The sequence below is a fragment of the Atractosteus spatula genome, chromosome 5 (genome assembly GCF_055471065.1).
Source record: "Atractosteus spatula isolate fAtrSpa1 chromosome 5, fAtrSpa1.hap1, whole genome shotgun sequence".
In the NCBI taxonomy this organism is placed as follows: domain Eukaryota; kingdom Metazoa; phylum Chordata; class Actinopteri; order Semionotiformes; family Lepisosteidae; genus Atractosteus; species Atractosteus spatula.
Genome location: NC_142710.1, coordinates 12,142,463 through 12,166,831, shown reverse-complemented (window position 1 = coordinate 12,166,831; position 24,369 = coordinate 12,142,463). Strand labels below are relative to the sequence as shown.

The window sequence follows — 24,369 nt, the reverse complement described above, 5'->3', positions numbered from 1 at the left end:
TTTACAGTAGTGTGTTTCTGTAACCAGGGACTGAGCATTGGAAGCAGTTAGCAAAAGGCCTAATTAAGAAAGCAGTTTAATTAAGGAGATCAATAAGCTTGCTCAGCTGGAATGCCAGAGGACACAGGGGTCCTTTATTTTCATGACTGCACTCCTCCAGAGTGGCCAGCAGGTGGCAGTAAAGCACAGCTTGAGTCCTCCTGGGTGTCTGTGACTGTAAGTTTATATACACTGGTGACATCTGTCCGGCAACACAAGCCCTCAGTCTCGACACCTGAATAGGCCAAGTCCTAAATGAGGACATATCAAAACTTGAACAGTATGGAAACACGAGCCCCGCACACACACAGAATCCGGCCTCTTGCACCTCCACAATGCAAAAGCTACAACGACAGCTCGACGTTCAGAGGAGCGCTCAGAAAGCGCAGCCCCGCCCTGCTCCAGCCCGCCCCGGCGCGACACTGGACAGGGTCAGTGTGGCCTTCTGGGGCACGGCCAGCAGCAGCCAGGGGCAGGACCAGGAGCAAGCTGATCTCCAGACGGGCTGGTGCAACATGGGGCTCTATCACTCTACATCGTGTTGTCCCATTGTAGGGGTGACAGGACCTTCTCCTGTGATGCCCCCAAGCTCTGGAACTCTCTCCCCAAGGATGTCAGAGAGTCACCTTCGCTAAACTCCTTCTAATCCAGACTCAAAACCCTCTTCTTCAGAAGAGCCTTTACTGAACTGGTTCCATTCTTCACCCCTCTGCTCTTCTTAGTACCACCATCCACGGTCTCCTCTGTGTATTGAAATTGTGTTTTATCTTGTGTATTCTCCTTATTTATTGTTGTTGTCATCCTGTAAAGCGTTTTGAGAAGCCACCTTTAAAGGCGCTATATAAAATACAGTTTCTTAGTATTATCATCACCCCCCTGCGGCCCTCGTCAGGTCAAGATCACGGCGTGCTCTCAGAGCCCACAGCCACTCTCGTCCTCACCGGAGCCCTGCTCTCCGCCCAGTCCTCCGGCTCCTCCCGACGATCCTGATGATCCCCCCTCCCCTGTGCTGCGAACAGAGAGAGAGATGGAAAGAGAGAGAGAGAGAGACAGTTTGAAAGAGGGAAGTGGGAGGGAGGCAGGCCCGGGGGTGGCCCGGGGCGTTTGAGGAAGTCCCGCGGGGAGGTTGAGTAAGGGGGGGCTGGCCTGATCGAGGGCTGCTGCTCTTATAGAGCGGAGTGCCGCCTGCGGCGGGACACAGAGAGACGGGACGGGCGCAGAGACGCTGGGAGCAGACGCACTAGGTGAGCCGCCGCCGCCGCCGTCGCACACGTAGGGGGGACACCCCCCCCCCTCTGCTCCCACACCACCAGGAGATTCAGGGTCCCCTCGGGGGTACAGTCCCCCAGGCAGCAGACACACGGGGGGCACAACAGCAGGATTGCTGCTGTCTTCACTACCAGCAGCGGGAGAAAGCCCTTAGTAACAGCAACAGTAACAAAGAGTCAAAGAGCTCAGAGTGCTGCTGCTGCAGTGTCTCTGTGCTCAGACTTGCAGTATAGCTCACCGCTGTCCTGCGCTGCTGCTGCAGAGTCTCTGTGCTCAGACTTGCAGTATAGCTCACCGCTGTCCTGCACTGCTGCTGCAGAGTCTCTGTGCTCAGACTTGCAGTATAGCTCACCGCTGTCCTGCACTGCTCCTGCAGAGTCTCTGTGCTCAGACTTGCAGTATAGCTCACCGCTGTCCTGCACTGCTGCTGCAGAGTCTCTGTGCTCAGACTTGCAGTATAGCTCACCGCTGTCCTGCACTGCTGCTGCTGCAGTGTCTCTGTGCTCAGACTTGCAGTATAGCTCACCGCTGTCCTGCACTGCTGCTGCAGTGTCTCTGTGCTCAGACTTGCAGTATAGCTCACCGCTGTCCTGCACTGCTGCTGCTGCAGTGTCTCTGTGCTCAGACTTGCAGTATAGCTCACCGCTGTCCTGCGCTGCTGCTGCAGAGTCTCTGTGCTCAGACTTGCAGTATAGCTCACCGCTGTCCTGCTCTGCTGCTGCAGAGTCTCTGTGCTCAGACTTGCAGTATAGCTCACCGCTGTCCTGCACTGCTGCTGCAGTGTCTCTGTGCTCAGACTTGCAGTATAGCTCACCGCTGTCCTGCACTGCTGCTGCTGCAGTGTCTCTGTGCTCAGACTTGCAGTATAGCTCACCGCTGTCCTGCGCTGCTGCTGCAGAGTCTCTGTGCTCAGACTTGCAGTATAGCTCACCGCTGTCCTGCACTGCTCCTGCAGAGTCTCTGTGCTCAGACTTGCAGTATAGCTCACCGCTGTCCTGCACTGCTGCTGCTGCAGAGTCTCTGTGCTCAGACTTGCAGTATAGCTCACCGCTGTCCTGCACTGCTGCTGCAGTGTCTCTGTGCTCAGACTTGCAGTATAGCTCACCGCTGTCCTGCACTGCTGCTGCAGAGTCTCTGTGCTCAGACTTGCAGTATAGCTCACCGCTGTCCTGCACTGCTGCTGCTGCAGAGTCTCTGTGCTCAGACTTGCAGTATAGCTCACCGCTGTCCTGCGCTGCTCCTGCAGAGTCTCTGTGCTCAGACTTGCAGTATAGCTCACCGCTGTCCTGCACTGCTGCTGCTGCAGAGTCTCTGTGCTCAGACTTGCAGTATAGCTCACCGCTGTCCTGCACTGCTGCTGCTGCAGAGTCTCTGTGCTCAGACTTGCAGTATAGCTCACCGCTGTCCTGCGCTGCTGCTGCAGAGTCTCTGTGCTCAGACTTGCAGTATAGCTCACCGCTGTCCTGCACTGCTGCTGCAGAGTCTCTGTGCTCAGACTTGCAGTATAGCTCACCGCTGTCCTGCGCTGCTGCTGCTGCAGTGTCTCTGTGCTCAGACTTGCACTATAGCTCACCGCTGTCCTGCACTGCTGCTGCTGCAGAGTCTCTGTGCTCAGACTTGCAGTATAGCTCACCGCTGTCCTGCACTGCTGCTGCTGCAGTGTCTCTGTGCTCAGACTTGCAGTATAGCTCACCGCTGTCCTGCACTGCTGCTGCAGAGTCTCTGTGCTCAGACTTGCAGTATAGCTCACCGGTGTCCTGCACGGCTGCTGCTGCAGAGTCTCTGTGCTCAGACTTGCAGTATAGCTCACCGCTGTCCTGCACTGCTCCTGCAGAGTCTCTGTGCTCAGACTTGCAGTATAGCTCACCGCTGTCCTGCACTGCTGCTGCTGCAGAGTCTCTGTGCTCAGACTTGCAGTATAGCTCACCGCTGTCCTGCGCTGCTGCTGCTGCAGTGTCTCTGTGCTCAGACTTGCAGTATAGCTCACCGCTGTCCTGCGCTGCTGCTGCTGCAGTGTCTCTGTGCTCAGACTCGCAGTATAGCTCACCGCTGTCCTGCACTGCTGCTGCTGCAGTGTCTCTGTGCTCAGACTTGCAGTATAGCTCACCGCTGTCCTGCACTGCTGCTGCTGCAGTGTCTCTGTGCTCAGACTTGCAGTATAGCTCACCGCTGTCCTGCACTGCTGCTGCAGAGTCTCTGTGCTCAGACTTGCAGTATAGCTCACCGCTGTCCTGCACTGCTGCTGCTGCAGAGTCTCTGTGCTCAGACTTGCAGTATAGCTCACCGCTGTCCTGCACTGCTCCTGCAGAGTCTCTGTGCTCAGACTTGCAGTATAGCTCACCGCTGTCCTGCACGGCTGCTGCTGCAGTGTCTCTGTGCTCAGACTTGCAGTATAGCTCACCGCTGTCCTGCACTGCTGCTGCAGAGTCTCTGTGCTCAGACTTGCAGTATAGCTCACCGCTGTCCTGCACTGCTGCTGCAGAGTCTCTGTGCTCAGACTTGCAGTATAGCTCACCGCTGTCCTGCGCTGCTGCTGCTGCAGTGTCTCTGTGCTCAGACTTGCAGTATAGCTCACCGCTGTCCTGCGCTGCTGCTGCTGCAGTGTCTCTGTGCTCAGACTCGCAGTATAGCTCACCGCTGTCCTGCACTGCTGCTGCTGCAGTGTCTCTGTGCTCAGACTTGCAGTATAGCTCACCGCTGTCCTGCACTGCTGCTGCAGAGTCTCTGTGCTCAGACTTGCAGTATAGCTCACCGCTGTCCTGCACTGCTGCTGCTGCAGTGTCTCTGTGCTCAGACTTGCAGTATAGCTCACCGCTGTCCTGCACTGCTGCTGCAGAGTCTCTGTGCTCAGACTTGCAGTATAGCTCACCGCTGTCCTGCACTGCTGCTGCTGCAGAGTCTCTGTGCTCAGACTTGCAGTATAGCTCACCGCTGTCCTGCACTGCTGCTGCTGCAGAGTCTCTGTGCTCAGACTTGCAGTATAGCTCACCGCTGTCCTGCACTGCTGCTGCTGCAGTGTCTCTGTGCTCAGACTTGCAGTATAGCTCACCGCTGTCCTGCACTGCTGCTGCAGTGTCTCTGTGCTCAGACTTGCAGTATAGCTCACCGCTGTCCTGCACTGCTCCTGCAGAGTCTCTGTGCTCAGACTTGCAGTATAGCTCACCGCTGTCCTGCACTGCTGCTGCAGAGTCTCTGTGCTCAGACTTGCAGTATAGCTCACCGCTGTCCTGCACGGCTGCTGCTGCAGTGTCTCTGTGCTCAGACTTGCAGTATAGCTCACCGCTGTCCTGCACTGCTCCTGCAGAGTCTCTGTGCTCAGACTTGCAGTATAGCTCACCGCTGTCCTGCACTGCTGCTGCTGCAGAGTCTCTGTGCTCAGACTTGCAGTATAGCTCACCGCTGTCCTGCACTGCTGCTGCTGCAGAGTCTCTGTGCTCAGACTTGCAGTATAGCTCACCGCTGTCCTGCACTGCTCCTGCAGAGTCTCTGTGCTCAGACTTGCAGTATAGATCACCGCTGTCCTGCACTGCTGCTGCAGTGTCCCTGTGCTCAGACTTGCAGTATAGCTCACCGCTGTCCTGCACTGCTCCTGCAGAGTCTCTGTGCTCAGACTTGCAGTATAGCTCACCGCTGTCCTGCACTGCTGCTGCTGCAGAGTCTCTGTGCTCAGACTTGCAGTATAGCTCACCGCTGTCCTGCGCTGCTGCTGCAGAGTCTCTGTGCTCAGACTTGCAGTATAGCTCACCGCTGTCCTGCACTGCTGCTGCTGCAGAGTCTCTGTGCTCAGACTTGCAGTATAGCTCACCGCTGTCCTGCACTGCTGCTGCTGCAGAGTCTCTGTGCTCAGACTTGCAGTATAGCTCACCGCTGTCCTGCACTGCTGCTGCAGAGTCTCTGAGCTCAGACTTGCAGTATAGCTCACCGCTGTCCTGCACTGCTGCTGCTGCAGTGTCTCTGTGCTCAGACTTGCAGTATAGCTCACCGCTGTCCTGCGCTGCTGCTGCAGAGTCTCTGTGCTCAGACTTGCAGTATAGCTCACCGCTGTCCTGCACTGCTCCTGCAGAGTCTCTGTGCTCAGACTTGCAGTATAGCTCACCGCTGTCCTGCACTGCTCCTGCAGAGTCTCTGTGCTCAGACTTGCAGTATAGCTCACCGCTGTCCTGCACGGCTGCTGCTGCAGTGTCTCTGTGCTCAGACTTGCAGTATAGCTCACCGCTGTCCTGCACTGCTCCTGCAGAGTCTCTGTGCTCAGACTTGCAGTATAGCTCACCGCTGTCCTGCACTGCTGCTGCTGCAGAGTCTCTGTGCTCAGACTTGCAGTATAGCTCACCGCTGTCCTGCACTGCTGCTGCTGCAGAGTCTCTGTGCTCAGACTTGCAGTATAGCTCACCGCTGTCCTGCGCTGCTGCTGCTGCAGTGTCTCTGTGCTCAGACTTGCAGTATAGCTCACCGCTGTCCTGCACTGCTGCTGCTGCAGTGTCCCTGTGCTCAGACTTGCAGTATAGCTCACCGCTGTCCTGCACTGCTGCTGCAGAGTCTCTGTGCTCAGACTTGCAGTATAGCTCACCGCTGTCCTGCGCTGCTGCTGCTGCAGTGTCTCTGTGCTCAGACTCGCAGTATAGCTCACCGCTGTCCTGCACTGCTGCTGCTGCAGTGTCTCTGTGCTCAGACTTGCAGTATAGCTCACCGCTGTCCTGCACTGCTGCTGCAGAGTCTCTGTGCTCAGACTTGCAGTATAGCTCACCGCTGTCCTGCACTGCTGCTGCTGCAGTGTCTCTGTGCTCAGACTTGCAGTATAGCTCACCGCTGTCCTGCACTGCTGCTGCAGAGTCTCTGTGCTCAGACTTGCAGTATAGCTCACCGCTGTCCTGCACTGCTGCTGCTGCAGAGTCTCTGTGCTCAGACTTGCAGTATAGCTCACCGCTGTCCTGCACTGCTCCTGCAGAGTCTCTGTGCTCAGACTTGCAGTATAGCTCACCGCTGTCCTGCACTGCTGCTGCTGCAGAGTCTCTGTGCTCAGACTTGCAGTATAGCTCACCGCTGTCCTGCACTGCTGCTGCTGCAGAGTCTCTGTGCTCAGACTTGCAGTATAGCTCACCGCTGTCCTGCACTGCTCCTGCAGAGTCTCTGTGCTCAGACTTGCAGTATAGCTCACCGCTGTCCTGCACTGCTGCTGCTGCAGAGTCTCTGTGCTCAGACTTGCAGTATAGCTCACCGCTGTCCTGCGCTGCTGCTGCAGAGTCTCTGTGCTCAGACTTGCAGTATAGCTCACCGCTGTCCTGCACTGCTGCTGCTGCAGAGTCTCTGTGCTCAGACTTGCAGTATAGCTCACCGCTGTCCTGCACTGCTGCTGCTGCAGAGTCTCTGTGCTCAGACTTGCAGTATAGCTCACCGCTGTCCTGCACTGCTCCTGCAGAGTCTCTGTGCTCAGACTTGCAGTATAGCTCACCGCTGTCCTGCACTGCTGCTGCAGAGTCTCTGAGCTCAGACTTGCAGTATAGCTCACCGCTGTCCTGCACTGCTGCTGCTGCAGTGTCTCTGTGCTCAGACTTGCAGTATAGCTCACCGCTGTCCTGCGCTGCTGCTGCAGAGTCTCTGTGCTCAGACTTGCAGTATAGCTCACCGCTGTCCTGCACTGCTCCTGCAGAGTCTCTGTGCTCAGACTTGCAGTATAGCTCACCGCTGTCCTGCACTGCTGCTGCTGCAGAGTCTCTGTGCTCAGACTTGCAGTATAGCTCACCGCTGTCCTGCACTGCTGCTGCAGTGTCTCTGTGCTCAGACTTGCAGTATAGCTCACCGCTGTCCTGCACTGCTGCTGCAGAGTCTCTGTGCTCAGACTTGCAGTATAGCTCACCGCTGTCCTGCACTGCTGCTGCTGCAGAGTCTCTGTGCTCAGACTTGCAGTATAGCTCACCGCTGTCCTGCACTGCTGCTGCTGCAGTGTCTCTGTGCTCAGACTTGCAGTATAGCTCACCGCTGTCCTGCACTGCTGCTGCAGTGTCTCTGTGCTCAGACTTGCAGTATAGCTCACCGCTGTCCTGCACTGCTGCTGCAGAGTCTCTGTGCTCAGACTTGCAGTATAGCTCACCGCTGTCCTGCACTGCTGCTGCTGCAGAGTCTCTGTGCTCAGACTTGCAGTATAGCTCACCGCTGTCCTGCACTGCTCCTGCAGAGTCTCTGTGCTCAGACTTGCAGTATAGCTCACCGCTGTCCTGCACTGCTGCTGCTGCAGTGTCTCTGTGCTCAGACTTGCAGTATAGCTCACCGCTGTCCTGCACTGCTGCTGCTGCAGAGTCTCTGTGCTCAGACTTGCAGTATAGCTCACCGCTGCCCTGCACTTTAATTTTGGAATAACGTTGACTGAAATATGAATTCTGATGATTCTGATGTTTTGCAGGACTGGGAATCTCTGGAGAAGGATCACTTTTCACAACCCATTTCACTAGGACGACACGGACCGAGTGCTCGTCGTGCTCGGACTCACTCCGCATGTCCAGTGGGCAGAGCTCCTCCCCTGCCACCATGTTTGTCTCCTCGGGGCCTCTGCCCGCCTTCAGCGCCTCCAGGGCGCCGGCACGGTCCCTGGCGCAGGACGCCTCCGCTTTCGGGGACCACACGGCTCCGGCTCTCGAACCCTGCACCCTCGCCGAGCCCCCCTTCTCCGCCGCAGCCGCTCAGCCCTTCCGGATGGACAGGATGCCTCGCACCCAGGTCTCAGCAAGCGGCGTGACTCTGTCTGCCCCTGCTGTCTCCAGTGGGAACTGTGGGTGGGAGAGGGAGAGGGTATCTGAAGGGGCCGTGATGGGGGGCAGGGTTCTGGGGTACACCTCCCTGCCCTACTCACTGGGCTCCCCACCCTTTATCCCTCCCAACACTAAAGACAGAGCTGGGCAGCTAAGACAAGTGTTGCAGCAGGTCAGTCTAACTCACTACACCCTCAGTGCAGTGTTAATGTACTGGAGTGTCCAGTCAGTCAGTGTGTCTGTATGAACCCCTCTCTCTCAGTGCAGTGTTAATGTACTGGAGTGTCCAGTCAGTGTGTCTGTATGAACCCCTCTCTCTCAGTGCAGTGTTAATGTACTGGAGTGTCCAGTCAGTGTGTCTGTATGAACCCCTCTCTCTCAGTGCAGTGTTAATGTACTGGAGTGTCCAGTCAGTGTGTCTGTATTAACCCCTCTCTCTCAGTGCAGTGTTAATGTACTGGAGTGTCCAGTCAGTGTGTCTGTATTGACCCCTCTCTCTCAGTGCAGTGTTAATGTACTGGAGTGTCCAGTCAGTCAGTGTGTCTGTATTAACCCCTCTCTCTCAGTGCAGTGTTAATGTACTGGAGTGTCCAGTCAGTGTGTCTGTATGAACCCCTCTCTCTCAGTGCAGTGTTAATGTACTGGAGTGTCCAGTCAGTGTGTCTGTATGAACCCCTCTCTCTCAGTGCAGTGTTAATGTACTGGAGTGTCCAGTCAGTCAGTGTGTCTGTATGAACCCCTCTCTCTCAGTGCAGTGTTAATGTACTGGAGTGTCCAGTCAGTGTGTCTGTATGAACCCCTCTCTCTCAGTGCAGTGTTAATGTACTGGAGTGTCCAGTCAGTGTGTCTGTATGAACCCCTGTCTCTCAGTGAAGTGTTAATGTACTGGAGTGTCCAGTCAGTCAGTGTGTCTGTATTAACCCCTCTCTCTCAGTGCAGTGTTAATGTACTGGAGTGTCCAGTCAGTCAGTGTGTCTGTATTAACTCCTCTCTCTCAGTGCAGTGTTAATGTACTGGAGTGTCCAGTCAGTGTGTCTGTATGAACCCCTCTCTCTCAGTGCAGTGTTAATGTACTGGAGTGTCCAGTCAGTCAGTGTGTCTGTATGAACCCCTCTCTCTCAGTGCAGTGTTAATGTACAGGAGTGTCCAGTCAGTGTGTCTGTATGAACCCCTCTCTCTCAGTGCAGTGTTAATGTACTGGAGTGTCCAGTCAGTCAGTGTGTCTGTATGAACCCCTCTCTCTCAGTGCAGTATTAATGTACTGGAGTGTCCAGTCAGTGTGTCTGCATGAACCCCTCTCTCTCAGTGTAGTGTTAATGTACTGGAGTGTCCAGTCAGTGTGTCTGTATGAACCCCTCTCTCTCAGTGCAGTGTTAATGTACTGGAGTGTCCAGTCAGTGTGTCTGTATGAACCCCTCTCTCTCAGTGCAGTGTTAATGTACTGGAGTGTCCAGTCAGTCAGTGTGTCTGTATGAACCCCTCTCTCTCAGTGCAGTGTTAATGTACTGGAGTGTCCAGTCAGTCAGTGTGTCTGTATTAACCCCTCTCTCTCAGTGCAGTGTTAATGTACTGGAGTATCCAGTCAGTCAGTGTGTCTGTATTAACCCCTCTCTCTCAGTGCAGTGTTAATGTACTGGAGTGTCCAGTCAGTGTCTGTATTAACCCCTCTCTCTCAGTGCAGTGTTAATGTACTGGAGTGTCCAGTCAGTGTGTCTGTCTTAACCCCTCTCTCTCAGTGCAGTGTTAATTTACTGGAGTGTCCAGTCAGTCAGTGTGTCTGTATTAACCCCTCTCTCTCAGTGCAGTGTTAATGTACTGGAGTGTCCAGTCAGTGTTTCTGTATGAACCCCTCTCTCTCAGTGCAGTGTTAATGTACTGGAGTATCCAGTCAGTCAGTGTGTCTGTATTAACCCCTCTCTCTCAGTGCAGTGTTAATGTACTGGAGTGTCCAGTCAGTGTCTGTATTAACCCCTCTCTCTCAGTGCAGTGTTAATGTACTGGAGTGTCCAGTCAGTGTGTCTGTCTTAACCCCTCTCTCTCAGTGCAGTGTTAATGTACTGGAGTGTCCAGTCAGTCAGTGTGTCTGTATTAACCCCTCTCTCTCAGTGCAGTGTTAATGTACTGGAGTGTCCAGTCAGTCAGTGTGTCTGTATTAACCCCTCTCTCTCAGTGCAGTGTTAATGTACTGGAGTGTCCAGTCAGTCAGTGTGTCTGTATGAACCCTTCTCTCTCAGTGCAGTGTTAATGTACTGGAGTGTCCAGTCAGTGTGTCTGTATTAACCCCTCTCTCTCAGTGCAGTGTTAATGTACTGGAGTGTCCAGTCAGTCAGTGTGTCTGTATTAACCCCTCTCTCTCAGTGCTGTGTTAATGTACTGGAGTGTCCAGTCAGTCAGTGTGTCTGTATGAACCCCTCTCTCTCAGTGCAGTGTTAATGTACTGGAGTGTCCAGTCAGCCAGTGTGTCTATATTCACCCCTCTCTCTCAGTGCAGTGTTAATGTACTGGAGTGTCCAGTCAGTCAGTGTGTCTGTATTAACCCCTCTCTCTCAGTGCAGTGTTAATGTACTGGAGTGTCCAGTCAGCCAGTGTGTCTGTATTCACCCCTCTCTCTCAGTGCAGTGTTAATGTACTGGAGTGTCCAGTCAGTGTGTCTGTATGAACCCCTCTCTCTCAGTGCAGTGTTAATGTACTGGAGTGTCCAGTCAGTCAGTGTGTCTGTATGAACCCCTCTCTCTCAGTGCAGTGTTAATGTACTGGAGTGTCCAGTCAGTGTGTCTGTATGAACCCCTCTCTCTCAGTGCAGTGTTAATGTACTGGAGTGTCCAGTCAGTGTGTCTGTATGAACCCCTCTCTCTCAGTGCAGTGGTAATGTACTGGAGTGTCCAGTCAGTGTGTCTGTATGAACCCCTCTCTCTCAGTGCAGTGTTAATGTACTGGAGTGTCCAGTCAGTCAGTGTGTCTGTATGAACCCCTCTCTCTCAGTGCAGTGTTAATGTACTGGAGTGTCCAGTCAGTCAGTGTGTCTGTATTAACCCCTCTCTCTCTGTATTATCTCTCTGTCTTCTCAGAGTTCCATCAGAGTTGACTTCTCCAGCCCTTATTCCTCCCTCCTCCCTCCTCCTCCACCTGCTCCTCCTTCTCACCCCTCTGTCCTGCGGTCGCGGAGGGGCGTGGCGAAGGACAGCCCTGAGTACCGCCTGCGCCGCGAGCGGAACAACGCAGCCGTCAGGAAGAGCCGAGACAAGGCCAAGCGCAGGATTCTGCTCACCCAGCAGAGGGCGCTGGAGTTGCAGGTGGACAACCAGCGGCTGCAGGACCTGATCGAGAGGTTGTCCCGCGAGCTGGAAACTTTGAGGCAGCTGCTCCTGCAGCGCCCCCCGCAGCATGGGGACAGAACTGCGCACAAGCTGGACTCTGAAGACCACAGCTAGAGAAGTTCCTTTTGAAACTGGACAGTAGCTCCTATTGTAACAGGACTGTTCTCCTGTACTGGACTGTAGCTCCTATTGTAACAGACTGTTCTCCTGTACTGGACTGTAGCTCCTATTGTAACGGGACTGTTCTACTGTACTGGACTGTAGCTCATATTGTAACGGGACTGTTCTACTGTACTGGACTGTAGCTCCTATTGTAACAGACTGTTCTACTGTACTGGACTGTAGCTCCTATTGTAACGGGACTGTTCTACTGTACTGGACTGTAGCTCCTATTGTAACAGACTGTTCTCCTGTACTGGACTGTAGCTCCTATTGTAACAGGACTGTTCTCCTGTACTGGGACTGTAGCTCCTATTGTAACAGACTGTTCTCCTGTACTGGACTGTAGCTCCTATTGTAACAGACTGTTCTACTGTACTGGACTGTAGCTCCTATTGTAACAGACTGTTCTCCTGTATTGGGACTGTAGCTCCTATTGTAATGGGTCTGTTCTCCTGTACTGGACTGTAGCTCCTATTGTAACAGACTGTTCTACTGTACTGGACTGTAGCTCCTATTGTAACAGGACTGTTCTCCTGTACTGGACTGTAGCTCCTATTGTAACAGACTGTTCTCCTGTACTGGACTGTAGCTCCTATTGTAACGGGACTGTTCTCCTGTACTGGACTGTAGCTCCTATTGTAACAGACTGTTCTACTGTACTGGACTGTAGCTCCTATTGTAACAGACTGTTCTCCTGTACTGGACTGTAGCTCCTATTGTAACAGGACTGTTCTACTGTATTGGACTGTAGCTCCTATTGTAACAGACTGTTCTCCTGTACTGGACTGTAGCTCCTATTGTAATGGGACTGTTCTCCTGTATTGGGACTGTAGCTCCTATTGTAATGGGTCTGTTCTCCTGTACTGGACTGTAGCTCCTATTGTAACAGACTGTTCTACTGTACTGGACTGTAGCTCCTATTGTAACAGACTGTTCTCCTGTACTGGACTGTAGCTCCTATTGTAACAGGACTGTTCTACTGTATTGGACTGTAGCTCCTATTGTAACAGACTGTTCTCCTGTACTGGACTGTAGCTCCTATTGTAATGGGACTGTTCTCCTGTATTGGGACTGTAGCTCCTATTGTAATGGGTCTGTTCTCCTGTACTGGACTGTAGCTCCTATTGTAACAGACTGTTCTACTGTACTGGACTGTAGCTCCTATTGTAACAGGACTGTTCTCCTGTAATGGACTGTAGCTCCTATTGTAACGGGACTGTTCTCCTGTACTGGACTGTAGCTCCTATTGTAACAGACTGTTCTCCTGTACTGGACTGTAGCTCCTATTGTAACAGACTGTTCTACTGTACTGGACTGTAGCTCCTATTGTAACAGGACTGTTCTCCTGTACTGGACTGTAGCTCCTATTGTAACGGGACTGTTCTCCTGTACTGGACTGTAGCTCCTATTGTAACAGACTGTTCTCCTGTACTGGACTGTAGCTCCTATTGTAACAGACTGTTCTACTGTACTGGACTGTAGCTCCTATTGTAACAGGACTGTTCTCCTGTACTGGGACTGTAGCTCCTATTGTAACAGACTGTTCTACTGTACTGGGACTGTAGCTCCTATTGTAACGGGACTGTTCTACTGTACTGGACAGTAGCTCCTATTGTAACGGGACTGTTCTCCTGTACTGGACTGTAGCTCCTATTGTAACGGGACAGTTCTCCTGTACTGGACAGTAGCTCCTATTGTAACGGGACTGTTCTCCTGTACTGGACTGTAGCTCCTATTGTAACGGGACTGTTCTCCTGTACTGGACTGTAGCTCCTATTGTAACGGGACAGTTCTCCTGTACTGGACTGTAGCTCCTATTGTAACAGACTGTTCTCCTGTACTGGACTGTAGCTCCTATTGTAACGGGACTGTTCTACTGTACTGGACAGTAGCTCCTATTGTAACGGGACTGTTCTCCTGTACTGGACTGTAGCTCCTATTGTAACAGGACAGTTCTCCTGTACTGGACTGTAGCTCCTATTGTAACAGACTGTTCTCCTGTACTGGACTGTAGCTCCTATTGTAACGGGACTGTTCTACTGTACTGGACAGTAGCTCCTATTGTAACGGGACTGTTCTCCTGTACTGGACTGTAGCTCCTATTGTAACGGGACAGTTCTCCTGTACTGGACTGTAGCTCCTATTGTAACGGGACTGTTCTCCTGTACTGGACTGTAGCTCCTATTGTAACGGGACAGTTCTCCTGTACTGGACTGTAGCTCCTATTGTAACGGGACTGTTCTCCTGTACTGGACGGTAGCTCCTATTGTAATGGGACTGTTCTCCTGTACTGGACTGTAGCTCCTATTGTAACTGGACTGGTCTACTGTACTGGACTGTAGCTCCTATTGTAACAGGACTGTTCTACTGTACTGGACTGTAGCTCCTATTGTAACGGGAATGTTCTCCTGTACTGGGACTGTAGCTCCTATTGTAACTGGACTGTTCTACTGTACTGGACAGTAGCTCCTATTGTAACGGGACTGTTCTCCTGTACTGGACTGTAGCTCCTATTGTAACAGGACAGTTCTCCTGTACTGGACTGTAGCTCCTATTGTAACGGGACTGTTCTCCTGTACTGGACTGTAGCTCCTATTGTAACAGGACAGTTCTCCTGTACTGGACTGTAGCTCCTATTGTAACGGGACTGTTCTCCTGTACTGGACGGTAGCTCCTATTGTAATGGGACTGTTCTCCTGTACTGGACTGTAGCTCCTATTGTAACTGGACTGGTCTACTGTACTGGACTGTAGCTCCTATTGTAACTGGACTGTTCTACTGTAGTGGACTGTAGCTCCTACTGTAACAGGACTGTTCTACTGTACTGGACTGTAGCTCCTATTGTAACGGGAATGTTCTCCTGTACTGGGACTGTAGCTCCTATTGTAACTGGACTGTTCTACTGTACTGGACTGTAGCTCCTATTGTAACGGGACTGTTCTCCTGTACTGGATTGTAGCTCCTATTGTAACAGGACTGTTCTACTGTACTGGACTGTAGCTCCTATTGTAACGGGACTGTTCTCCTGTACTGGACTGTAGCTCCTATTGTAACAGGACTGTTCTACTGTACTGGACTGTAGCTCCTATTGTAATGGGACTGTTCTCCTGTACTGGACTGTAGCTCCTATTGTAACAGACTGGTCTACTGTACTGGACTGTAGCTCCTATTGTAACAGGACTGTTCTCCTGTACTGGACAGTAGCTCCTATTGTAACAGAACTGTTCTACTGTACTGGACTGTAGCTCCTATTCTAACAGGACTGTTCTCCTGTACTGGACTGTAGCTACTATTGTAACTGGACTGTTCTGTACTGGGACTGTAGCTCCTATTGTAACTGGACTGTTCTACTGTACTGGACTGTAGCTCCTATTGTAACGGGACTGTTCTCCTGTACTGGACTGTAGCTCCTACTGTAATGGGACTGTTCTACTGTACTGGACTGTAGCTCCTATTGTAATGGGACTGTTCTACTGTACTTTGACAGTATAATAATAATAATTCCTTGAAGCTACATAACGTTTTTCTGGACACTCCACTCAAACGTTTTATGGTAATGGGAACAGCTCTCCGCCATCAGCAATGTGCAGCCCCACCTGAAAGGTGCGCCAGTACTCTCACTACACACTCAGTGGGGAGGAGAGCAGAGTGATGAAGCCAGTTCAGAGAGGGGGGTTATTAGGAGGCTGTGATTGGTAAAGGCCAGGGGGAAATTTTTGCCAGGACGCTGGGGGTAACACCCCTACTCTCTTCGAGTAACACCCTGGGATGAGTCAGGACCACGGTTTTACGTCTCATTCAGAGGAAGGCGCCTTTTTACAGTATAGTGTTCAATCAGTATACTGGGGCATTAGGACCCCCACAGATCGCAGGGTGAGCGCCCCCTGCTGGCCCCACTAACATCTCATCCAGCAGCAACCTCAGATTTTCCCAGGTTTCTCCCCTCCAGGTACAGACCAGACTCACACCTGCTGAGCTTCAGGTGCTGAGAGGTGTGAGTTGCAGTATGATATGTATGATGGCAACCTGATGAAATAAGGCTCATTCTTTGAGGAATGGGAGGTAAAAATTTTAATTGATTTTGTGAAGTTGACTTGTTAATATTTCGTTGGTATCACACATGCAGTCATATGAAGTTTGTTTTAAATGTTTTTATTAAAATTTATGTATTAAAAATTTAGAGAGACTCTTTTTAGTGTAGAAGTATTTGAGTTAGTGCTGATGTGTGAGAATCAGTGTCTTAGTGAATGTCAGCACAGAAGTGTGAGAATCAGTGTATTAGTGAGTGTCAGCACAGAAGTGTGAGAATCAGTGTATTGGTGAGTGTCAGTGCTGAAGTGTGTGAATCAGTGCATTAATGAGTGTCATGTCAGCACAGAAGTGTGAGAATCAGTGCATTAATGAGTGTCAGCACAGAAGTGTGAGAATCAGTGTATTAGTGAATGTCAGTGCAGACGTATGTGAATCAGTGTATTAGTGAATGTCAGCACAGAAGTGTGAGAATCAGTGTATTAATGAGTGTCAGTGCAGAAGTGTGTGAATCAGTGTGTTAATGAGTTTCAGCGCAGATGTGATTGAATCAGTGTGTTAATGAGTGTCAGTGTATCACTGTGTTACTATTCTGCATCAGTGGGTCAGTGCCAGTGCATCAGTAGGTCACTGTATTGAATCAGTGCATCAGTGTGCCACAGTGCTGGATGAGTGTATCAGTGGGTCAGTGTGCCACAGTGCTGGATGAGTGTGTCAGTGGGTCAGTGTATCATTGTGTCACTGTGCTGGGTCAGTGTGTCAGTGTATGGGTGTATAACTGTGCTGGGTCACTGTATCAGTGCATCAGTGTGCTGGGTCAGTGTGTTAGTGCATCAGTGTGTCACCATGCTGGGTCAGTGTGTCAGTGCGTCACCATTCTGAGTCAGTGTGTCAGTGTGTCACTGTGTTGAGTCAGTGTGTCAGTGGGTCCTGTGCTGGATCAGTGTGTCACCATGCTGGGTCAGTGTGTCAGTGCATCAGTGTGTCAGCGCATCAGTGTGTCAGCATTCTGGGTCAGTGTGTCAGTGCGTCACTGTGCTGGGTCAGTGTGTCAGTGGGTCACTGTGCTGGGTCAATGTATTAGTGCATCAGTGTGCTCCATCAGTGTGTCAGTGCATCAATGTGTCACTGTGCTGGGTCAGTGTGTCAGTGCGTCACTGTGCTGGGTCAGTGTGTCAGTGGAGCACAGTGCTTTGTCAGTGCATCTGTGGGTCACTGTGCTGTACAGGGAATCTGTTACTTGTCTCGGCTGCCCCAGGTTGCTAACAGACATGATGACAGGGGAGTTTTTTGGTGGCAGAGCTGTTTGTGGGACGGGTAAGATTTCAACACCATGGGACAGAGAGAATGAGATAGCATCAGCACAGAGGAGTGCAAGAGCCTTCCTGTGGGTTTGCACTGTACTGACAGACCTACACACAGGGGGACAGACAAAACAGCACTGTACTCCTCACACATCAACAGGTGCAGACTGGTGTCTAACTCAAGAGAGTTATAATCCACAGATTCTGGTAGCGTCTGTACTGACTCTCATTGGACACACTCTGATGGTGTTTCTATTGTTGCAGGCGATTTTAATCAGGGAAACCTAAAATAAGTCCTGCCTAACTACCACCAACATGTTGACTGCCCCACCAGAGGAAACAACACACTAGACCACATTTCTACTAACGTTATACTAATGTACCCGGTGCCTACAAAGCTGTACTTCACCCCCCTCTTGGAAAATCGGACCACATCTCCCTGTTCCTACTCCCAGCCTACAGACAGCTTCTCAAACGCACCAAGGCTTCAGTTAGAACTGTAACAGCATGGACTGAAGAGGCAGAATCAATGCTCCAGGACTGTTTCGAGTGCACAGACTGGAGTGTGTTCAAAGATCCAGCCTCCCACGGATCCCACACTGATATCGACGTGTGCACCATCGGTCACCAGCTACATCAGCAAATGCGCAGATGATGTGGCGCGCGTTAAAAAGATATGCAAACTCCCAGATCAAAAACCCTGGATGAACACCGAGATCCCCTCCCTGCTCGAAGCCTGTGATGCAGCCTTAATATCTGGTAACGAGAAAGAACTGAGAGTGGCCAGTAAAATATTAAGGGCTGGTATAAAATGTGCCAAGAAAGCTGCTGGACCCGACGGTAACCCTGGCGTGGTACTCAGAACACACACACCTGTACAGACTCTCACTGGACACGCTGTACACACACACACCTGTACAGACTCTAACTGGAGACACTGTACACACACACACACACACCTGTACAGACTCTAACTGGACACACTGTATACACACACACACCTGTACAGACTCTCACTGGACACACTGTATACACACACACACACCTGTACAGACTCTTACTGGACACACTGTATACACACACACACACACCTGTACAGACTCTTACTGGACACGCTGTACATACACACACCTGTACAGACTCTAACTGGAGACACTGTACACACACACCTGTACAGACTCTAACTGGGGCCACTGTATACACACGCACCTGTACAGACTCTTACTGGACACACTGTATACACACACACACCTGTACAGACTCTAACTGGAGACACTGTACACACACACCTGTACAGACTCTAACTGGGGCCACTGTATACACACACACCTGTACAGACTCTTACTGGACACGCTGTACATACACACACCTGTACAGACTCTAACTGGACACACTGTATACACACACACACCTGTACAGACTCTTACTGGACACGCTGTACATACACACACCTGTACAGACTCTAACTGGGGCCACTGTATACACACGCACCTGTACAGACTCTTACTGGACACGCTGTACATACACACACCTGTACAGACTCTAACTGGAGACACTGTACACACACACCTGTACAGACTCTAACTGGGGCCACTGTATACACACGCACCTGTACAGACTCTAACTGGAGACACTGTACATACACACACACCTGTACAGACTCTTACTGGACACACTGTACATACACACACCTGTACAGACTCTAACTGGGGCCACTGTATACACACGCACACACACCTGTACAGACTCTTATTGGACACACTGTATATACACACCTGTATACACTCCTACTGGACACACTGTATATACACACACACACCTGTACAGACTTTTACTGGAGACACACACACCTGTACAGGATCTTACTGGACACACTGTATATATACACACTCTTGCACAGACTCCTACTGGACACTGTATATACACACACACCTGTGCAGACTCTTACTGGACACACTGTATACACACACACACACACCTGTACAGACTCTTACTGGACAGACTGTATACACACACACACATACCTGTACAGACTCTTACTGGACACACACACACACACACACACACACCTGTACAGACTCTTACTGGACAGACTGTATACACACACACACCTGTACAGACTCTTACTGGACACACACACACACACACACACACACACACACACACTCACCTGTACAGACTCTCACTGGACACACTGTATACACACACGTGTACACACTCTTACTGGAGACAGTGTTTATACACAGTACAACTCCAGGATACCTCTTACTGGAAAATGGAAACAGAGCTGTCTTCCTCTTGGCAATGAGATGTGTAGATTTCAGTAATATGGCTGCTGCAGATCAGTGTTTTGTGACACAAGGTTTGTGAGAGTGTTTTTAACGATCCTGTGTGGGGCAATCTGTGGTCCCGGGACTGAAATTTGTCCACAGAATTAGGAAAGACACTACTGCTCCCCTCAGGGTGTTGCATAACCCTGAAAGAGAGCACAGAGAGAGCAGACGGGGGGAGAGAGAAGAATCAGACTTCTCTCTGCCCCCGTACAGGAGAACAGTCCCATTACAGTAGGAGCTACAGTCCCAGTACACTAAAACAGTCCTGTTACAATAGGAGCTACAGTCCAGTACAGGAGAACAGTCCCATTACAGTAGGAGCTACAGTCCCAGTACAGAACAGTCTGTTACAATAGGAGCTACAGTCCAGTACAGGAGAATAGTCTGTTACAATAGGAGCTACTGTCCAGTACAGTAGAACAGTCCTGTTACAATAGGAGCTACAGTCCAGTACAGGAGAACAGTCCAGTTACAATAGGAGCTACAGTCCAGTACAGGAGAACAGTCTGTTACAATAGGAGCTACAGTCCAGTACAGGAGAACAGTCTGTTACAATAGGAGCTACAGTCCCAGTACAGTAGACCAGTCCTGTTACAATAGGAGCTACAGTCCAGTATAGTAGAACAGTCCAGTTACAACAGGAGCTACAGTCCAGTACAGTAGAACAGTCTGTTACAATAGGAGCTACAGTCCAGTACAGTAGAACAGTCCTGTTACAATAGGAGCTACAGTCCAGTACAGAACAGTCCTGTTACAATAGGGGCTACAGTCCAGTACAGAACAGTGTGTTACAATAGGAGCTACAGTCCCAGTACAGGAGAACAGTCCAGTTACAATAGGAGCTACAGTCCAGTACAGGAGAACAGTCTGTTACAATAGGAGCTACAGTCCAGTACAGGAGAACAGTCTGTTACAATAGGGGCTACAGTCCCAGTACAGTAGAACAGTCCTGTTACAATAGGAGCTACAGTCCAGTACAGATGAACAGTCCTGTTACAATAGGAGCTACAGTCCCAGTACAGTAGAACAGTCTGTTACAATAGGAGCTACAGTCCAGTACAGGAGAACAGTCCCATTACAATAGGATCTACTGTCCAGTAAAGGAGAACAGTCTGTTACAATAGTAGCTACAGTCCCAGTATGGTAGAACAGTCCCGTTACAATAGGAGCTACAGTCCAGTCCAGTAGAACAGTCCTGTTACAATAGGAGCTACAGTCCCAGTACAGGAGAACTGTCCCATTACAATAGGAGCTACAGTCCAGTACAGGAGAACAGTCTGTTACAATAGGAGCTACAGTCCCAGTACAGTAGAACAGTCCTGTTACAATAGGAGCTACAGTCCAGTCCAGGAGAACAGTCTGTTACAATAGGAGCTACAGTCCAGTACAGTAGAACAGTCCTGTTACAATAGGAGCTACAGTCCAGTACAGAACAGTCCTGTTACAATAGGGGCTACAGTCCAGTACAGAACAGTCTGTTACAATAGGAGCTACAGTCCCAGTACAGGAGAACAGTCCCGTTACAATAGGAGCTACAGTCCAGTACAGGAGAACAGTCTGTTACAATAGGAGCTACAGTCCCAGTACAGGAGAACAGTCTGTTACAATAGGAGCTACAGTCCAGTACAGTAGAACAGTCCCGTTACAATAGGAGCTACAGTCCAGTACAGTAGAACAGTCCTGTTACAATAGGAGCTACAGTCCAGTACAGGAGAACAGTCCTGTTACAATAGGAGCTACAGTCCAGTACAGGAGAACAGTCTGTTACAATAGGAGCTACAGTCCAGTACAGGAGAACAGTCCTGTTACAATAGGAGCTACAGTCCAGTCCAGGAGAACAGTCTGTTACAATAGGAGCTACAGTCCAGTACAGTAGAACAGTCCTGTTACAATAGGAGCTACAGTCCAGTACAGAACAGTCCTGTTACAATAGGGGCTACAGTCCAGTACAGAACAGTGTGTTACAATAGGAGCTACAGTCCCAGTACAGGAGAACAGTCCCGTTACAATAGGAGCTACAGTCCAGTACAGGAGAACAGTCTGTTACAATAGGAGCTACAGTCCAGTACAGGAGAACAGTCCCATTACAATAGGATCTACTGTCCAGTAAAGGAGAACAGTCTGTTACAATAGTAGCTACAGTCCCAGTATGGTAGAACAGTCCCGTTACAATAGGGGCTACAGTCCAGTCCAGTAGAACAGTCCTGTTACAATAGGAGCTACAGTCCCAGTACAGGAGAACTGTCCCATTACAATAGGAGCTACAGTCCAGTACAGGAGAACAGTCTGTTACAATAGGAGCTACAGTCCCAGTACAGTAGAACAGTCCTGTTACAATAGGAGCTACAGTCCAGTCCAGGAGAACAGTCTGTTACAATAGGAGCTACAGTCCAGTACAGAACAGTCCTGTTACAATAGGAGCTACAGTCCAGTACAGTAGAACAGTCCTGTTACAATAGGAGCTACAGTCCAGTACAGGAGAACAGTCCTGTTACAATAGGAGCTACAGTCCAGTACAGGAGAACAGTCTGTTACAATAGGAGCTACAGTCCAGTACAGGAGAACAGTCCTGTTACAATAGGAGCTACAGTCCAGTCCAGGAGAACAGTCTGTTACAATAGGAGCTACAGTCCAGTACAGTAGAACAGTCCTGTTACAATAGGAGCTACAGTCCAGTACAGAACAGTCCTGTTACAATAGGGGCTACAGTCCAGTACAGAACAGTGTGTTACAATAGGAGCTACAGTCCCAGTACAGGAGAACAGTCCCGTTACAATAGGAGCTACAGTCCAGTACAGGAGAACAGTCTGTTACAATAGGAGCTACAGTCCAGTACAGGAGAACAGTCCCATTACAATAGGATCTACTGTCCAGTAAAGGAGAACAGTCTGTTACAATAGTAGCTACAGTCCCAGTATGGTAGAACAGTCCCGTTACAATAGGGGCTACAGTCCAGTCCAGTAGAACAGTCCTGTTACAATAGGAGCTACAGTCCCAGTACAGGAGAACTGTCCCATTACAATAGGAGCTACAGTCCAGTACAGGAGAACAGTCTGTTACAATAGGAGCTACAGTCCCAGTACAGTAGAACAGTCCTGTTACAATAGGAGCTACAGTCCAGTCCAGGAGAACAGTCTGTTACAATAGGAGCTACAGTCCAGTACAGAACAGTCCTGTTACAATAGGGGCTACAGTCCAGTACAGAACAGTGTGTTACAATAGGAGCTACAGTCCCAGTACAGGAGAACAGTCCCGTTACAATAGGAGCTACAGTCCAGTACAGGAGAACAGTCCCGTTACAATAGGAGCTACAGTCCCAGTACAGGAGAACAGTCCCGTTACAATAGGAGCTACAGTCCAGTACAGTAGAACAGTCCCGTTACAATAGGAGCTACAGTCCAGTACAGGAGAACAGTCTGTTACAATAGGGGCTACAGTCCAGTACAGAACAGTCTGTTACAATAGGAGCTACAGTCCAGTACAGGAGAACAGTCCTGTTACAATAGGAGCTACAGTCCAGTACAGGAGAACAGTCCCGTTACAATAGGAGCTACAGTCCATTACAGGAGAACAGTCCTGTTACAATAGGAGCTACAGTCCAGTACAGTAGAACAGTCTGTTACAATAGGGGCTACAGTCCAGTACAGTAGAACAGTCTGTTACAATAGGAGCTACAGTCCCAGTACAGTAGACCAGTCCTGTTACAATAGGGGCTACAGTCCAGTACAGAACAGTGTGTTACAATAGGAGCTACAGTCCCAGTACAGTAGACCAGTCCTGTTACAATAGGAGCTACAGTCCAGTACAGGAGAACAGTCTGTTACAATAGGAGCTACAGTCCAGTACAGGAGAACAGTCCTGCTCCAGTAGGAGTTACAGTGCCTGCTTCAATCATTCTGATGTTTGTGTCGCCACTCTGTGGCAACAGAAAGTTCCTGTTGCTCTTAGTAAACTGGAAATGAATGTTGAGGCAGGTTTCCCTGAAAACCCACGCCTCCGAGAGTATTTCCCAGTGTTATTTCCTAGACTCACGTGTTCTTCATGAAGACGACAAGACGAACAGGCGCCTGTCCGGACAGCTTGATAAACAGGCGAAGCGCCGCAAACAAGGCGCCTTCTCTCTGAAGAAATTAAGAACACGACTCGGATTGACTGAAGTTTCTAAATTTATTTTTTTTTTTAAAGAATGACTACGCTTAAATTTGTTTTAAAATAATACCTCTGAAATAAGAACCAGAGGTTTTACGGGTTCCGGAAGCAAAAGGGTTTTCAAACTTTTCAGCCCCTCAGTACAGTTACAGACATTTAAAAACTGTAGGGCCCACCGCCGGGCCGTGACGTTGTCCCGAGCTAGAGCCGCCTCGCCTGCCCGGCGCCACACGGGGCTCTCGCGCCTGCGCCCTGCTTCCTCACCGCGCGTGCGCCGCCCTTCCCGCTCCGCGCCTGGCTCGCGCCTGAGGAGAGGACGCGCACAGCGACGCCTCGGCGGACCCGTTACTGTTTTCAAATCGCGTTTTATTCCGTTTATTTTATATATATATAGTTTTCTCCTCAGGCGACCTTTCGAAAACGCTGCAGGAGATACCGAGTCGTGACGGGAGCCACCCGCTGTGGAGAAGCTCAGACGGAGACACATCTCCAGAGCCCGATATTATTCTACCCGGCCTACTGGCGATGATGAGGGGGGAGTCGGTGTGTTAAACTCATCCAGCAGTCACTGAGGAAGGGGGAGAAATTACTCAAGAAGTCAGTTTTTCTGTTCCAGGTAGTTCCGGATACAAAGAGGCACCAGCGTCACAGTGTGACACCACCACCAGTCCCTGCTGTTGTCTTTAATCCAAGTGAATATTTCCTTACGCTGGTATCTGTCCTCCATCCCAGACCCATTTAGGATTTTGCCATCAGCCCTCTGTAACCGATGAGCCGAAGTTGTTACCCGATGTCCGGTCACCGGGGTGTGCGGCTGGACCTCTACAGCGAGACCCCTTCTCTCCGCGCAAGCTCATCCTCGGGGGTCTGTCCACAGCCTCACCACACACGATAGCTGCGAACACACAGGCTGCAAGAGGTGGATTTCAAAGCTTCTGTGTGAAATTTAATAACTCACCACAACACAGTGCTTAAGTTAAAAAAATAACTTTATCAACACTATTTCTCAATTCAGTTTCATCCA

General features: G+C 50.5%; 1 protein-coding gene across 1 annotated transcript; it reads left to right on the top strand.

The window, feature by feature from the left end:
- Positions 1-7,709: 7,709 nt before the first annotated feature.
- LOC148834122 (CCAAT/enhancer-binding protein epsilon-like) lies at positions 7,710-15,715 on the top strand. Its single transcript, XM_088916724.1, has 2 exons — positions 7,710-8,223; positions 11,120-15,715. The coding sequence occupies exons 1-2, from the start codon at positions 7,798-7,800 to the stop codon at positions 11,480-11,482; spliced, it is 789 nt and encodes a 262-aa protein (XP_088772850.1). The 5' UTR covers positions 7,710-7,797; the 3' UTR covers positions 11,483-15,715.
- The last annotated feature ends 8,654 nt before the right edge of the window (positions 15,716-24,369 follow it).